This window comes from Plasmodium vivax, chromosome 14 (genome assembly GCF_000002415.2).
Source record: "Plasmodium vivax chromosome 14, whole genome shotgun sequence".
NCBI lineage: Eukaryota > Apicomplexa > Aconoidasida > Haemosporida > Plasmodiidae > Plasmodium > Plasmodium vivax.
Window position 1 is genome coordinate 967,246 of NC_009919.1, and position 17,735 is coordinate 984,980.

Below are 17,735 nucleotides of genomic sequence, written 5' to 3' on the forward strand. Positions count from 1 at the left end.
ATGATAGATGATGGTAAAGAAAAGTATAACAAAAATGAAGCAATTAAAAAGGCCTTTTCTCTTTTTTCGTTTCCCAGTAGTGAAGAAGAAAAGGTCATTAATTTTTGGCCCCTTAAATTTAAGAACAAAGAGGAAGAGTTGACATATATTGTAAAACTATGTGATAATATAGAAAAGAAGAAATTCGTTTCGCTCATTTCGCATTTGAGCTCTCTCTTGCTTATGTACTCCATTTGCTTGGTCGTTGGGAAGATTAATGGTACGTTTAGTTGACCCATTTAAGTAAACCTCGTTTTGAGGGACAGTGGAGGACTTCAGCGAATCGGTGCTGCTTTGGCACACATGGGGGACCTCTTCCTAGTAGATGCCATATGACCCGTATAATAATTTCGCTTCTTACCGTTTAATTTTTTTTTTTTTTTTTTCCCCTTCCACCCCTTGCAGATTTATTTGCTATCCTAAAATGGACTTTCGCCTTTTTACACATCTTCGCCGCAGTCAACGTGGTGCTGACCCTAATGCTGCACCACACACACTACGTGGAGAGGTTTAAAACCATCAGGGCGAAGATTTTCATTTCCTACACAATTTCTGTACGATGGAAAGGGCACCAAAGCGGTGCGAGCGCGGCGGCACAATGGCAGCATAGTGGCCGACTAATAAAAGAGACACAGGCAACTCTTAGCAGTGACGCACATTTATCACTAAAGACGCACGCTATGAATCCTGTGCCACACATCACGGAATGCACCCTGCATGTATGTGTACATCTGTTTCGATTTTTTCCCTCCTTTCTGTGTTAGGTCCTCATCCTGTGGTGTTCGTGGCTTTTCATTCTATTCAACGACGTCAAGGACCACCTGCCAACGGTTGTGAATGTGAACAACTTCCTGTACGCAACCTACACCCACAACAAAATCAACATGGTGCTGTGCTTCTACGCGTACCTGCCAGTTTTGTATTTGATAACGATAATACCCTGCAGGTAAAAAAAGGAAGAAACGACCAGTAAAGTCACTTTTGCATATGAACTTGCCGCACGCGAGGGGAGAGTTTTTCGATTTGTATGAAAAGCTCTACGCGTGCGCTGGTGCACACGGGCACGTAGTACAAACATACCAACATACGTACCAACGTACACACCAACATGCACGCACACCTGCGACAGAATCTGCTACTCCTGCGTTTTCGACGTCCTGTTCTTCGTGATGAAGGTGGCGATTTATTCCGTGTACTACATCATAACGATGAAGAATTATGTCCTCACAGATAAGTAATGAAAGAGTGCGGCTATAAAGGGAGTCCGCCTCGTAGATAGGCACATGCATGGACAGATGCGGGTGCACGTTCTGCACGACTCAGAGGGATGGCCATTCCACCATTTTTTTCCTCTTTCCTTTTCCCTCCCCTGCAGCATCTTCATGATAGCCTCATCGCTGGTAGGGAGCATTTTCATATTCGTCATACGATACATCATTGAAATTCAAAGGAGACTTGCCTTTAACAATTGGAACAAGCAGACGAAGCAGATTATCAAACTGAAAATAAACTTGAAGGAGGAGAAAGATCGATCGTCAGTGACCAACATCGAGGAAATCTATGACATAATCAACGAGGTAGGCGCTCCCCCAAGTTATGCTTTTCCCGCTTTGTACGTTGCGTGTATGATGCGTAAAGGGGAGGAATGGAGGAATCTTCCCCATCATGTGATATAGGGGAGACAAAAAAAAAGAAAAATCCTTGCTGGGAGTCCACTTTTTTCCCTCTTTTTCAGTCCATCGGAAATTACTACGATTCAAATGCACCCTCGAAAGAAAAAGACCATGCCATCGTGAACAACTTAAAAAAAATTTTAAATATTCTCAAGGAGGACAACTTATTTTCGCCAGATTTGAGGACGATAAACAAGAAGGTTAAACGGGGAGGGGTGTCCTCACGTGTGTACACCCGCCTGCATGTGAACAGAATCGCGTGAGCGCGAGTGCAGCGCCGCAGAACAGCGGGGATGCGAAAATTGTATACGAAAAATATGCACATGTGCATGCACTTTCCTATGCACACTGCTAACCCCGGGCAACCGCTTAACACGTGGACTCACCCCTTGCCTCCTTCCAGAATTACAACCACATCTATGGCTACATGATGGACATAAAAAAGAACAAGCAGCGATCGGACGTTAAGGCTGAACCCAAGGAGCAGGACAACGAACATCACACGGAAGAGGGGGCTAACGAAGGTGTGGAAGACGGGAGGGAAGAGTCTGAAACAGAATCGTTGGTAGAGTCCATGTCCGATGTGGGGAAAAAACAGGAGCCAGATTTGCTGTCAAAAAAGTCGCTAAAAAAGGAAGAGATTAAACTGGACCAAGGCGACTTTGACATAAACGTGGTACGTGCACGTATGTATGTCCTTATGCAACGAATCAAAAATGAGTGGACGCCTTACCACGATTGGTTCCCCGCACAAAATAACTCGTTGAGTGAAAAACCTCTCCGTTTTCTCCCTTTGCAGGGTTCAGGAGATGTAGCCGCGAGAATATGCAACACGAAATTTTTGAACAGAGACACACCGAATGGTGATATATTTACACAATTGGGGATGAGTTTACTGACCAAATGCTACACCGTGAATCGTAACGTGCCAAATGAAACCCTACGTTCACTTCTTTGTGAGATGAAAGAGGGATATAACAACGTTCCTTATCATAACTGTATTCACGCGGCCATGGTATGATAGGCGCCTTTTTCAGGAGGGCTCCTTCACAATGGGGTGATGGTCACCGTTTCGTTTCTTTAGCGAGATGGATTCTATACGGGGGAACATCCTCAATATGCTTCTCCATGCAGCAGAAAATTAGGGGGTTGCTACCCTTGCTCCCCTCTCTGTTTGGCTGACTTATCCTTTCAACGCTTCTCTTTCCCACCCTTCCACATCTTCTAAACCCCACCGCAGGTCGCAGAACAGTGTAACATCCTGGTGAACAACCTAGACACAGCGAATATTCTGCGGGATAACGAAATGGCTGCCTTCCTGTTGGCCGCCTTAGGGCACGACATTGGCCACTTTGGGAGAACAAACCTCTTTCTCAAAAATTCGAGCAATTTTTTAAGCGTAATATATAACGATAAGTCCATTTTGGAGAATTACCACTGCTCCTATTTATTTCACATTCTGTTTAAGGAACAAAATAATATTTTCAAAAATGAAAGCGCCAAAACGGTGCTCAACTTGCGGCAAGAAATTATACAAGTAATCCTCGCAACGGATATGAGCAAGCATATCAAAATCTTGGCTCAATTTCGCATTAAGTCCATTAAAATTAGGTCATATATAGAAAAGAATATTATCCTATGTTTGAAGATGATTATAAAGGCTGCTGATTTGTCTCACAATTGTGTTGACTGGAGTGAACATTATTTGTGGGTCAAACGATTGGTAAATGAATTTTACTACGAAGGAGATGAACAGCTGGAAAAGGGATATCAAATTAATCCTCTGTTTGACAGAAATTCACATGATAATTTTATAAAAATTCAAAGGACTTTCTTAAAAGAATTAGTTTTCCCTTTGATTATTTCGCTGAAAACTTTGGACAGAACTTCCATCGCACAATTTATGATGGATAAGGTTAAACGCAATTATTCCAAGTGGAAAAAAATTGAAAAAAACCCTTCCAAAAAAAAGAAATACTTAAACGAATTGATAAGTAACATTCCAGATTCGTGGAAAAAACTGTACCATCCCAATTTAGACATTTACCAGTTGCAGAAATGTACGTGAAGAGGTTCCTACATGCCCCGTTTTTTTTTTTTTTTTTTTCCTACATGTGCGCAAAATGGGCCAATAAGGCAGGGGAAAATTTAACCTCCGCGTTCGCTCACACTCACATTACACCGTTTGTTTGTATCACTTTTCGTAATGTTTTAATTTTTAGTTGTTTCCTTTTCGTTTTGTAGAAGCCATCAGCCATCTTGATGCTTCTCTCTTTCGTGTGGGCCTTCAAAACGGAAAAGGCCGCTCCTTTTTTGGTAAAACGTAGCCTGGTGCGTAGGTCCATATGTATACACACACGTACTGTGCAGGGAACACACGAGTATGTGCTCTCCCGCCTGTTCAGTTTTAATTTGTCAAAATGTAAAATATGAATACCTGCGGTGCGGTTATTTGCCCTCCGTTGATTGATTTCGTTTTTTAAATGTACTAGCCCGGTGTGCAGATTGGTAGAGATATATTTGTACTACCTCTTCTGCATTTTTTCCCTGCTGTATGGGGACATTTCCGGGCGGCTTAAAACGTTTTTCCGTTTCGCTTATCCGTCTCCCTTACCCAGGAAACGCCTTTAAATGGTGAAAACGAGGCAATCATTGTCTAACCCTGGGTTGTTAAAAATCTATGGTTGTTTCCCTGAACTGCTACCAATTTCAGCACATACATGTAGCAACCACTGTGTTCGCATGTTTAACAAAATTGGCTACAGGGTTGGGTGCCCATTTCAGCTACGTTGGACCGAACCAAATTGGCTATTTTCACGTTTTGCCGCTCGCGCATATGTACATGCCGTCCATACGCACCTCCTTAGGGATGCCCTCATGCTGGTACAAACTTGCACTACATTTGAAGCGCAAAAAAAAAAAAAAAATTATTTAACTTTACAGGGGTGAATTATGCCATTTTATACCACTGAAATAATGTGACCATAATGTACATGTTAAAATTGTTTAACCGCCGTCTGGGGAGACTGTGACTGGAGGGGCCAAATAAAACCTGCAGCACAAACGAGTTCATCTGGGATGCCAACAAAAATTCATTCGCCCGCATAAGTATGCGCGTATGCGTGTATTTACATACGGGTGATGCACAAAATTGATGTATCATTTTTGTAAACACTTTTGTAACCGCGAAACAACACGTAAATTTTCTCTTCCCTTCGCTTCTATTTTTGCCCAAGAGTCATATCATTTTTGTTTAAAAATTCGCAATGCTTCACAATAGGAAAAAAAAAAAAAAAAAAAAAAAAAAAAAAGAGCCAGAGAAAGTAAAATTCCATCAGATTTATTTTTCCCTCAGTAAAAACCCCACGTTTGTGATTTTTTTTTTTTTTTTTTGTAAAACAAAATATTTCGAATTTTTCCTTGTTATTTTTCGCCGCGCGTTCTTTAGCTCGTCACATTTCGTTGTACTTCATTTTATCTTATTTTATTTTACCTTTTGTCAACGTTTCCCCTTTTTCACTTTCGCCGATTCGCATGTATATATGACATGTGACGTATGACATGTGACGTATGACATGTGACGTATGACATGTGACGTATGACATGTAACGTATGACGTATGACGTATGCCCGCTTGCTCGCCAATGAAATAAAGCCCGTTTCACGTCTCCACAAGCGCATCGCGTGCGGCTTGCCCTCCAGATTGCTATATATCACTTCCCATTTGAAAACAAAAGCTCTCATATGGCTAAGAGGCATAAATTGAAGATTACCATTTTGCCTATATTTTTTTTTGTAATATTCACCGGGATTCACACCGTTTTTACCGCCTTTGACAGGAATGACTGTTAGTGAAATGAACTGAGCGAGGGGTGTCGTGTGTGCTGCACCGTGGGGTGTACCGCCACACATGTCTGTACATATGAGTGGCGCAGTTTTTACCGTGTCAGTTTTGTAGACCACATTCCGCTTGTGCAAAGGGGGCCCCCCCGTTCAATGCATGTTTAGCTTTATGTTTAAGAAAAATGGCGTTCCGCTGAGGTGCACTCTGCGGTTACTATTTATGAGCATGCGCTTGTTTATTTGAACGAGGGGACGCTCACCACACTATGCAGTCGTCGCACCTGCCGACTCAGCTTCTTTACCCCCCTAATTGTGTGCCCCCCCCTTTTTTTCCCCTTTCCCCTTAGGGCTAAAGTTTTACACGAGCTGCTCCGGCACAGGGCAGGTAAAATGGGAGCTGCTGGGAGTCCTAACCATTTTGAACAGCCTGATTTTATTGCTAAATGTGAATTACAAGGAAAACATAAACCATTTGAATAACAAGAAGAGCGAAACGAGTGACATAAATGACGATTTGATAAACGTAGATATGAACGAGTTTAGCAACAATGAGAAGGACGAAAGCAGCGATGAAAGTGAAAGAGAGAAAAAATACAACAAAATAAAAATAAGGTACCTATACAGCATTAGCAATTCCAGAGTGTGTTATTACAGCATGTGGATCCTATGCTACTACCTGATCTATTTTTTATGTTTCCTCAGTTTTTTATATGGCATTAGACTTTTCAATAACAATTTAATTAATATATATGCAATCAGGACATGCAAAATTGACAATTTAGCAAATTATATTTTATCCGAAAATACGTTCATAAGCCTTTACTGGGCAATTATTAACTTTAACGTTTTTATGAGCAAGTACACGGACTCGTTTTACATTTCAAATTATATCAAATTGAATTTAGAATTTACCACCGGGAAGAAGAAGCTTTTTTTTTTCGTAAATTATGCTTATCAAATATTGCTACTAAGTTATACCATTTACAAAAATGTGTCTTTATATAATAAGGGTCTATACAATTTGAACCAAATTGTGTGTGCCCTCATCTTTCTCTGTCTAATCCTGTATACTATTTTAGAAATCACCTACGTGTTGGAAATAAATAAGCCCTGCTACTACGGCGTCACGAAGTTGTCCTTCAACTACATTTGGGCCATCATTTACCTATTTGTGATTTTCATTTCCTCCGTCATTTTTTACTTTTCCGTTTTTAGTTATTCCATCAAAGACCAGTTTGTGAATTTTCAAATCATGCTCTGGTTTTTTTTCATTTCCCTAACTTACATAAAAAGGAACCAATTGTTTATAAAGGTTTGAATTTTCGCTCCTTTGGAGATTTCTCTTCTTTGGAATTTTTGGAAGGCCACGTGTTGGCCAGCTCCCCTTCCGAAAGGGGCCCCTCTATAAGATGCGCTTTTAAAGGGCCAACATATGCACAAATGATGCAAGTGAGACAAAAGGGATTTTTTTTTTTTTTTTTTTTAAATTATCCACCGCTTGCGTAATGCGCGACTGCTGCGTAAAAATGTATAAATCACTCAGTGATGGTAGAGAAGCGTTCGTTCGATTGTTCCATTTCTTCCGTTAGCGCGGTCCGTGCGCGCGGGCCCACATGCGTCCCTATGCGGTAATTCGCGAATGGACGTGCATCTACCACAAATGCGCAGGCATTCACGTAATTGCGCAAAAGGGTGAAGATGCCTCCTAGCGCAATTGCGGCAGGGAGGCGGAAAAAAATGTGTAACTCGTCCAACTTCCAAAGAGGGGAAGCGCGATATGCCGTAAACATCGCCTCAATTGTACATCACCATAAGTGATGAACTCTCACGCTAAACCTGTGCAGACACGTATGTGCACACAAGTTCATCGAATCGGCTTCCGCCTCATCAAGATAATATAAAAAAAAAAAATGGACACCCCACCTGACGTCCAATCGGCCTTCCTAATTTACAACGTTGAAACGAGTCCAATTCGAAATGCTGAAAAATCGAACGTCATAAAGCAGTTTAACAAAAAAATTAAGCGACACGAAAAGGTCCTACTAAACAGCCACTACAAACATGTGAATAATTTTTCCTACTCTACAGATATATTTCACAATTTTTATAAAATAACAGAATATTATCTTTTAAAATATGTGAACAGCATCATTATTGATTCTACCCTATTTTTTAAGTGCGTTCACGAGGTGAGAAGTGGCTCCTCTGGCTTGGCTCAAAATGGCGAGGAGGGGTTACAAAAGAGCTTTTGCCCACGTGAGGAGACTCAGGGGGGAAATTTAGAACCGAAAAATGAAGTGACAGCCGACTTTACCTTCGACTGTGAAATTCTGCGCAACTTTGTAGAAAATTTCAAAAGGGTGAACAGTTCAATTGTGCGAGGTGCCAAAGGGGGTGGAAAGCAAAACAGAAGCGGGAAGTCCCAAAAAAAAGACGCTAGTGAAGATGCAAACTGGGGAAGCACCACCAACAATGCAGAAGGCAACCCTAGAGGAGGCACAGAGGAACCTCAAAACTGCGCGTTTAGAAAATCCTTCTTGTACGAACTGTGCGAAGTGCACAGCCGCTTCCATAACAAGAAAAAGAGAATGATATGTATTACCAAAATTTTCCGCAAAATTGTTAGTAGGAAGCAAATTAGACAATTCATATGCGAAAATGATAAGAGGAAAAAAAAAAATTACCTACGATTCTTTCTCAATTTATCTTTGGGTATTTTTATATACCTCTACATGCACAGGTACATCAAAAAGAACTACAGAAATGTAGAATTCTTTATATTTTTGAATAACCCCCAAAATGTTAAAGACATATATGTCAACATGGTGCCCCACATGGAAAAGCAACAAATCTGTAGCTTCATCCAGTTTGTAAAATCGCTAAACATCCGGATGTTTCGATACGTGTACATAACGTTCTTTGTGAAGGTATATAAGCACGTTAACTTAATATACAACGTCACGCTTTTGGCCCTCTACAGCTATTTTAAATACTTAAATGAGGGCATGGAGGGAAGCAACCGCGGCAGTGAAAAAAGCGAACCGGGTGAAGCCGTAACGAATGAGGATAGGGAAGCTAATTCGCTCAGAAAAAGCACGCAAAACTACCGAAACGGGTCGCAAACAGATGCAGACACAGAAAGGGCTGCACCAAATAAACATCAAAGCTGTGAACGGGTGAATAGCGTAACCGGTGAGAAGTCCCCAAACGGAATGAACAACAAAAGGGAAGCGGAAGATGCGTCAACTTGGAGTGGAAGACAACACTCCAACCCGGGGTCCCCCAACTGCAGAGAAAAAAATACCCACGAAATTGTCCTCAGCTGTTACGTGTACCTTTTCATATTTTACCACTACGTAAGGGACACAAGAAAAAGGATGAAGTCGGAAATTCTGAGGATACAAAATGGTGTTAAAGAAATGATTGCCTTATTTGTTAAAATATATGACATAAATAAAAGAGGCAGTGCTGGTGAGAACGGGCCCAGCGATTTGCATAGCAGTGAGGGGGCCATCCATTTGCGTGACCGCCTCTGCAGCAGCGGGGGCACCAGCGACCCCACTGCCGATCCTGTGCATTCCCTATATTTTAACTTCATACAGCTGAGCAAATGCTACAGAAGCTGCGTAAAAACGAATTACCAACTCATCAAATCGGTTCACATGTTCCATTTATTATTAAAACATTTTTACAAACACTTCCCCATTTTGAATGTAAAAAATGACAAGTGCATTATATACAATTACTGCAACAAACATTTTATACATTACTCCAAAAGGGTTGAGAAAAATGGACGCGCTGAAACTATATTTTGTACGGAAGAAAAAAATAGACAAAAGGGAAGTGGGAACAACCCCCCCTTGGACGTCTTTAAAAATGTGAGTGATTACGAGTTGGATTTTTTTTACTTCCATGAAAAGGAAAACGGAGAAGAGGAAATAATCAAAGATTTAGTGCAGAGCAGGGAAGAGGAATCCTTTGACCATTTATTTCGGGCCGACGAGGGGGACAAAGGTTCCTCTCCCCGACGTTCGCGCGCCTGTGCGGGGGGGCATCCCTCAAGCGAGAGCGACGGCAAAAATGGGCACACAAGTGAGCACACAAGTGAGCACAAAAGTGAGCACCTAAATGAAGAGCAAAACGATGAAGCAGATGCGCTGGAACCCTCCAAGGGGGTGTTCCTAAACTGCGTTAACAATGGCCTGGACGCTCTTCTGATCAACGCTGGCGGGGAATTGGGAGGCAACCCGGGGAAAACGCAACCAGACGGACACGCCTCAATAGGGCACAACTCAATCACTGACAATGTGTGCGATCCGGCCGCTTCTCACAAGGGTTCCATTTTCTCGACCCTCAGAAAGAGCCCCATACTGCAGCTTTTAAGAAGTAACATGAAAATTTACCGCAAAATAACTGCCGTGATGGAAACCTTCTCCAGCAGCAAATTGGAAGGAACAATAAAAAATTGCCTGCATGACTTGAACAGATATAGTAAAAACGCTCTGGACATCTACGACGATAGCCTTTTCGACGTCCAATACAAAATTGAAAGAGAGGCCACGCTCGAGAGTGAAGAGTCAAGAAGAAACAAAAAACTGTTACAGGTGAAAATCTTTTTGGACTATGAAAAGCTGTATACGAAAAAAACGGTTGAGACGCAAACACCTGTTTCGTTTTTTAGAAAAGATAAGGTCATTCAAATTCCAAAGGATGAAGGAGTTTCCACAACATCGGAGCAGTACATACAGGCGAAGAGGGTGGCGAATCCTATTTTTTATTTGAAAGATATATACGATTAAATTGGGGCCCCCTCCAATGGTGCCCGAGCGGAGGGGGGAAGACATTCACCCCGCTCCACGCACTATCCGATTGTTACCCTATTGACAATGACAGTGTTATTTAACTCCGCGCTTGTTGTACGCGTATATTCTACGCGCCTATTATAGGGGCGCATTTTACTGCTACTTCTGTACACTGGGGAAATAACTTCTGCCGCGTCATACGTAATAAGCATTTGGCCCCATGCAGCGTGAACATCTGCAGGTACTCTTCAGAGAGTCCACTCTTTCCTTTTACATCTCATACATCTCAAACATCTTTACACCCCTGTGCCAGTTTGCATCATTTCACGCGCCCCCTTCTCACCAATTGTTCTTGCAAGCCATCCCGCGATTTATTTCCCCCCCCCATTTGTGATATCGCAAAAAGGCGGCGTCACATTCCTACATTCGCATATATACACAAATATGTAAAAAAAAAAAAAAAGAAAAGAAAAGAAAGAAATATTCTCCAAGTTTTCTTCCCCCTTGTATGCATCCCCTGATGATTACGTAAGCGACACATTTTTCCCCTCCTTTTGGTACCCCCATTTTTTTTTTTCCTTACACCCCTGTTGTAATTTGCGCAAAAACATGGATTCACGTACAGGGGGAAAAAAAAAAAAAAAACCCTCCGTCGTGAGAGCATGACAAAATTGTTCTCTTGGTTAAAATGCTGAAAAGCTTTTTCGCGAAAGGAAAATGCTGCCAGAAGTTTCTACGACTGAACGAGCGGCGTATTCACAACAGCCACTTAAACAAATCGCTCAAAAACAGGTATAACGAACGGGTGAGAGATAAGTACCTGGATAACATCTACAACAATGAAATTAACGTCAGCACGATAAGCAAAAATATAAAAAATAGGAAGGTTGACTACTTGAGACAGCTGCTTTATGATGAGGCCGAAGGGGATGAGTACCTGCTGGACGAGACCATTTTGGAGGAAGTGAAAAGGAAAAAAGGGAAAGCCACCACACAGGGAAGAAGCAGTGGCAGTGGCAGCAGCAGTAGTGGCAGCGGCCCGCCCGAGCAGGGCAAAGAAGAAATGAGCGAATCCAAGTACAAGCAGGCGATCAGAATGTACAACTTGCTGAAGCTGACGGACAAAGCCAACATTTTCGATGAGGATGTTTTTATGAACATAGATAGCAAAATTAACCACGACGTTTATCAGTTCTCCCAAAAAAATATCCTGCACGATGGTGACAGTCAAGTGGAAGGCTCATCAACCAGTAAGGGAAGCAGCTTTATAGATTGCCGAATGGTGGACAACCAAAGCACGAATTTGACCTCCGCCCCACCCATGGAAAACAAGACAGACACCTCGCCCGATAGCGAACCAGGCAGTGAGGCCAACCTAGACGATAACAACTTTATGAGTATCACCAAAATGAACCTCCCCATCTTCAACCCATCTAGCTTTTGCCTAGCCACAGAAAGTTTAACGAACCATATATGTGACGATTTAATTTACCTCTTTGGGGACCTTATGGAAGAAAAAAAACTACCTAAAAAAGATGAAAATGATAGACTATACAAATTTATGAACAATTTATGTGAGTTTTTTTCCCTAGAAAAGAGAGAAACTGATGTAGATAGATGGATGGAAGAGGTATACAAGAAAATAAAACCTACATTGCCATCCGCCTTTCGCACCATGAAAGACGAGTGTGTCCAAAACTGGATCAAAGAGCATATTAAGCGAGTCCTAGCGAATGAAAAAAGAAACAATCAAATGCTGTATAAAGAAAAATATTACAATTTGGGCAACGATTTTGCTTATGATAATTTACCCATGAAGGAAAGCAGCGGGGGGGGAGATCATAAAGAAGAATTTTCCACCGAAAAACTAACATACTATTTTAAAACCATCGTAGAATTTTTCCTGGAGAAAAAAGTGGACCCCTCTTTGGAAGAACAATTAAATATGATGTTTTTAAATTTAAAAAAAATCGGACTGGATAACTGGCTAAAAATGGACGTAAAAGATTTCGAAAAATACCTCCTCAGAAATAACAACTCCAACTTTCTTCAAATAACAGAAAATGACAAGTACGTTTCGTACTTAATGTTAAAATGTGCCAGTCGGAACATTACGGACTTTTTTTTTTACGAAGAATTTTCTCCTTTTCATCTTTTTAATGAGAAGCCAAAATTTTCCATTGAGGAAAAAATAAACGCCTTGCAGCCGAATAAACACATACCAGATGAGGAGTTAAAAAAAATGATTTTCTCAAACGAGTCTGCCGTAACGATAGTGAGTAAAAACAACTCTGGTGATGCTAACCACGACATGGACATTGATCTGTTTCTTGAAAAGGAAAAAAATTACAACATGAATAGATCCCTAATCACCTACTCCTTTGACGAGACCACCGATTCGTACCGTTACAAGTATAAGCAAATTCCAAACACTATTTATGACCATAATACGAACAAGTATATACGGGAGAAGGAAACGATTGACCCCATGTTAAAGCTGAACGAAATGAGATCCTCCATTTTGGAAGTTAAACGCATGATGAGCATGACAAAAGGTTTGTGCACTTTCGCGTGAGATGTGCATTCGTGGGGGAAGCTCATGTTGCTCCGCAGTTGTCCTTTTTTTTTTTTATTTTATTATTATTTTTTTTTTTTTTTGAGTAAATAATTTGTCAGCTGCCGCAAAACGGTACTACACATTTGCTTCTTCACTCCTCACCCCTCGCAGACGGACGCGTGTACTACATAAGAATCATCATCGTGATCGGGAACGGCAAGGGCGTGTACGGCTACGGTGTCGGTTTCGGAAAAAACATCAAGGAAGCGAGAAACAGCGCCCTGCTGAATTCGATTAGTAACCTAGATTTTATCGACTACAATTATAAGAACTGCATTTTAAATTTTCCAGTCAGTGGGCAAGAATATTCTTCCCATGTTAAAATAATTCCCAGACCGCTTGGCAGAGGATTGAAAATCAACAGGAAGTACCTCCCCTTAGGCTACATACTAGGGTTAGACAATGTCAAGATCTCCTTCAGTGGCAGTAACAAATGGATGAGTAGAATTAAAGCACTGAAGAGGTGCCTTAACAAAATTGTATCCATTAAGACGCTATGCAAAATGACGGGGAAAAAATACGTATGCCATTTTGCACCCCATTATTGTACCAGCCACTGGCCAGACTACTGGTTTAAAAATATCTTAAAAGAATACAAATATAAAATTCAAAGAATACAGAAAAAGAGAGCCATGGTATGCAGGAAGAATTTCAGATCCAACATCTCCAAAATACCTGAGGAGGTCCGCCCCGACTTCACCCCCTACACGTGGAAGACGCCGATACAGAAGCATGTCGAGTCGCAGAAGATGAAGAAGTACATCGATAACAACGTCTACCACGTCAACGTTTTTTAACTCGGGACGTACGCGTGTGCATATATACACATTTATGTGTATACATTCGATCGGGGGCATGCAAATTATGCTACGTTCGCAGAGCCAGGCCCCAATTTTTTGAATGGGCCAATTTGGACAGCGGCTAAATGGAGCCACCCATATCATACCCATGTGTGCGTAAAGGCCGATATTATTTCTGTACCTCTTTATATCCTAATGGGATCCACCACTTAGCATTCGAATTTGCTCACTGTACTATCTTTTTTCCTTCCCCTGTGTACTTCCCCAACAGCATCCACCAAATAAGTTTTGCTATATTACCTTTTTCTAATTTTTTTTAATTTTTTTTAATCTACCTTTTTGATCAGTTTTATAAACAAAAAAAAAAATAAAATAAATGCGTGAAATGAGGAAAAGGCACATGGGGATACGCACACGTGCGTAAGTGAATGTTCCGAGTTTGCGCTGGGACACCTTTTTCGCTTTTTATTACAAATTAAAACATTTTTAAAATGCGATAAAATGGGGCAATAAATATTTACAACTCTTAATTCAAAATACAAACAACAAAGGAAAACAAAAAAAGGATCCTCTTTTGTTACGTTTTTTTTTTTTTTTTTTTTTCTCGTCTCTTTTGCTTTAGTAAACATGTCAGTGCTCCTTATTTATTATTAACTGTTTATCTTCGAATATTTTCGGAGTGCTAATATTCATCAAAACGTAGAATCCGATGAAGAGGAAAGAAAATATTAGGAAGATGACTATCAATTGGGATAGGATGCTCTGAGAAAAAAGGGGAGGGAGTAGGAGGGGGACCAATGAGAGGCAGGGTCAAGCAACGGGTGGCACATTACACAGGTAGACACTATTGCGTACACATATATTTTTATATAGGCATATACAGATGGCACTATTTCCCTCGGTCCACACTTACCGGGCTCGTGTGAAAGATATTTTTATTTTGCTTTGCATCTTCTGGGTTGTCAAAAATGTCAGCTTCCTGGCAGGTTATAATGTAGCTTATATATTTCGGGTGCTTCTGGTAGATGAGCGGTATGATATCTGTGCAGAAGAGGGGAGAGTCGGTCAGTGAGCAATCATTTTAGCCCCACTGAAATGGGTACGCACAATTATATATATGTATATACATACATATACATATGTGTGCTTCTTCCCAGGGGGCGCACATTTCCCAGCAAGCTTTCTCCTTGCTCAAATTTGTTACCTGCTTGCCCGTTAACTGTGTACACGTATATGGTAAAATTATTCGTCTACAGGGGGGGAGCGAGAAACGGGGAGTCATATACGCAAAAATGAATGGACTACTCGGAACTCTCCATCTTGAAAAGAGTCCTCTCTTTAAAGGTTTCAATTTATCCTCATTTTTTTTTTTTTTTTTTTTTTTTTTTGGCATGATCCGGAAAATTCACACACGTAATAAATTTACGTGGACGTGTTTAATACGTCCTCTCATATGTTGTCATTTCTTCGTTAAAAGAAACCCCGTTGTGCGCAGCAAATGGGGGAGTAAACCCGACGCGCACGGTAGTCGCTTACGTTCTTCGATTTGGTATACGCCAGGGTTTCCTGCTCGTCTGAAGAAACGGAAAAAATAAACAAACAAATAAATATATATATATATATATATAAACAAAATGATCATCATTATCGTCTCCGCGGCGCAATTTATCATGGAGAACTGCGGGGTGCACCCCTTTTGGCGCGCTCTTCTGCGTACCTAAATACTTGAGATTCCTTCCCCTGATCAGCTCCTTAACGTATGCGCAGGTTCCATTTATGGTGACTTTGTTTTTCTATAAAATGGGTATTGCAAGGAAATTATAAAATGAACTAACCGCGCCAAGGTAATGTAAAACCATAAGAGGGGGACGCGCTAGTCAAAATAAAAAATATGCACACATCAGCGTTAATGCGTAAAAACGTGCCTAAGGGCGCAAATCAAAATACGCATTTTAGCCTATTACATTGTAAATATTTGCATATGTTGTTGTAATGTCCGCGTTCTTCGTCTGTATAGGGGGAAAAAAACGTGTGATGATTAACTGCTAAAAAGAAAGGTTTCTGTTGGGGGGCACACTTGGTTGTTCCTTACTTTCGTGTCTAAAAATATGTTAAAAACTTTCTGAAATGGGGAAAAGGGAGGGAAGGAAAAGCGTGAAGGGCACAAAAGTGTGTAAATGTACATATTACACCCACTATCCCTATCGCATACAGTACGTAGGTATGTACGAGGGTAAATATAATCGCTCATATAGTTGTTCCTACATCGGACAGGTTTAAAACGGTCTCCTTGTCAAAGCCTTGGATAACATCATTAGAGCTGTCAAGGGGGTAGGGTAAGAGCAATTGGACACGCAAATGGTTATGCTGATTCATACGTATATGTATTTACGCTGGTATCGGCGTGGCCGAACAACACTCCTATTCGCTCAGTTAATTATGCGAATAAGGGGGGCGCAAAACTGCGTGCAAATGAATGTGCCCTCGTCGACGACGCCCCCCTTTGGTGTACTAATGAAGGGCATTAAAAGTGTCCCTCATCATTGCAAAAAGTGAGAAGCGCTTTCGCTTCGATTTGTTTTCTCTCCGATTTGTTTTCCCTCCGATTTGTTTTCCCTCCGATTTGTTTTCCCTCCGATTTGTTTTCCCTCCGATTTGTTTTCCCTCCGATTTGTTTTCGCTTTTTTTTTCTTTCTCTCTTTCGCTGTCGCGCTTGCTTACTCCACAATTATAACATCACACTGGACATAATGTAGCAAGAAGCAGAGGAGGGATAGAAGAACAAAAAAAAGTCTACGCATTTTTTACGAAGTTGAAATGTATAAACCTGTCAGGCGTTTATGGAAAAAGTCGTCGCTTTTGTTCAAAAAGAGGACATAATTAAGAGTATCCAAGGGAACATTCCAAAAAAAAAAAAAAAAAAACGTTTATCTGAAAAGGGTTTATTGTAAACGTTTCCGCGAATCATTCAGTACAGGCGTATAATGAGCAAACTGGATACTTTTTGCGAGCAAACAAAGGAAGATCAAAAATCAAGCACATGCGTTTGTATAAATATGTATATATGTATTCATATCGATGAGCAACTTGGAGTTTTTTTTTTTTTCCCCTACGATTTTATGCTATATGTTATGCGTTTTTTTCAATTTCGTTTTGCCTTGTGCCTTTTCCCCGCTCGGGTTTTGCTTTCACGCGAATGTATGATGTATATAAACCCATGCGTGCGTACATATATACATAAGCGCGCATGTTCATGTGATAAATACGTGTATATATAGTATACGTTTTGTGCCAATTCGTATGTTTATTTTTCCCCCTTTTCAATTCCTTTTGTGTGCGGTTAACATTCCAACAGAGCAATCGTTTTATGGCTTTCGAAATTGCGGGAGAAGCAAAAATTAAAACATGTTGACATCGCCTCACCTTGTGGAAAAACACTTAAAATTACATGTTTTAAAAATGCTGTATGGTATATTTTGTCAAAGGGATTTAAAAAAAAAAAAAATGCAATTTTATTTTTTTTATCATTTTGCTGGAACGAGGAAGTATGTTAAAAGGAGGAATACTTTTGTGACAAAAAAAAAAAAAAAAAAAAAAATGTAACTTAAAAAAAAAGGAAAAAATTGTACATACGTTTTATACGCATTGTAGTGTGGTTAAAAATGATGCCACCAAAAGGTTCATGTAACAGGTTAGGAAAATTACGCATATAAAATGAAAAAGGGGAAACCTCAACTGTGATGCTTAATCATGTCGTAAGGCATGTGTACTCACAATGTGTACATTTACGTAACTAAAAAGTGGCTAATCTGCCTTGGCGCTTGGCGATGCTATAACTGAAAAAAAAAAAAAGAAGCGCGCACAAATGGATGACTTCCAAGGGACAGCCACATTTTGCTTTCAATTTTTGAATTCGTTTATTCCCCGCTTAATGATCTGAAAGAAGAAAGAAGGGGAAAGT

The 17,735-nt window shown here is 40.6% G+C and overlaps 5 protein-coding genes across 5 annotated transcripts, besides 5 other annotated features; 4 read left to right on the forward strand and 1 right to left on the reverse strand.

The window, feature by feature from the left end:
* Nucleotides 1-3,780, forward strand: PVX_122890 (3',5'-cyclic-nucleotide phosphodiesterase, putative; the record flags this gene model as incomplete). The annotated part of the gene is made up of 9 exons (XM_001617091.1): nt 1-259; nt 445-593; nt 804-985; nt 1,169-1,273; nt 1,415-1,616; nt 1,775-1,912; nt 2,116-2,388; nt 2,512-2,727; nt 2,953-3,780. The coding sequence occupies 9 exons, from the start codon at nt 1-3 to the stop codon at nt 3,778-3,780; spliced, it is 2,352 nt and encodes a 783-aa protein (XP_001617141.1).
* Nucleotides 1,128-1,151: a microsatellite.
* Nucleotides 1,336-1,355: a microsatellite.
* Nucleotides 2,786-2,810: a microsatellite.
* Nucleotides 3,781-5,456: 1,676 nt separating the features above from the next.
* Nucleotides 5,457-6,873, forward strand: PVX_122895 (hypothetical protein, conserved; the record flags this gene model as incomplete). Its single annotated transcript, XM_001617092.1, has 2 exons — nt 5,457-5,559; nt 5,903-6,873. The coding sequence occupies 2 exons, from the start codon at nt 5,457-5,459 to the stop codon at nt 6,871-6,873; spliced, it is 1,074 nt and encodes a 357-aa protein (XP_001617142.1).
* Nucleotides 6,874-7,465: 592 nt separating this feature from the next.
* PVX_122900 (hypothetical protein, conserved) lies at nt 7,466-10,354 on the forward strand (the record flags this gene model as incomplete). The annotated part of the gene is made up of 1 exon (XM_001617093.1): nt 7,466-10,354. One exon carries the CDS (start codon nt 7,466-7,468, stop codon nt 10,352-10,354), a length of 2,889 nt encoding a protein of 962 aa, XP_001617143.1.
* Nucleotides 8,363-8,386: a microsatellite.
* Nucleotides 10,355-10,956: 602 nt separating the features above from the next.
* PVX_122905 (hypothetical protein, conserved) lies at nt 10,957-14,281 on the forward strand. Its single transcript, XM_001617094.1, has 2 exons — nt 10,957-12,912; nt 13,086-14,281. Exons 1-2 carry the CDS (start codon nt 11,046-11,048, stop codon nt 13,769-13,771), a joined length of 2,553 nt encoding a protein of 850 aa, XP_001617144.1. The 5' UTR covers nt 10,957-11,045; the 3' UTR covers nt 13,772-14,281.
* Nucleotides 13,019-13,092: a microsatellite.
* Nucleotides 14,282-14,404: 123 nt separating the features above from the next.
* On the reverse strand, nt 14,405-16,618 carry PVX_122910 (hypothetical protein, conserved; the record flags this gene model as incomplete). Its single annotated transcript, XM_001617095.1, has 9 exons — nt 16,496-16,618; nt 16,040-16,094; nt 15,867-15,896; nt 15,739-15,783; nt 15,492-15,567; nt 15,311-15,348; nt 14,979-15,024; nt 14,688-14,815; nt 14,405-14,536 (listed from the first exon to the last, which is right to left on the reverse strand). The coding sequence occupies exons 1-9, from the start codon at nt 16,573-16,575 to the stop codon at nt 14,405-14,407; spliced, it is 630 nt and encodes a 209-aa protein (XP_001617145.1). The 5' UTR covers nt 16,576-16,618.
* Nucleotides 16,619-17,735: the final 1,117 nt, after the last annotated feature.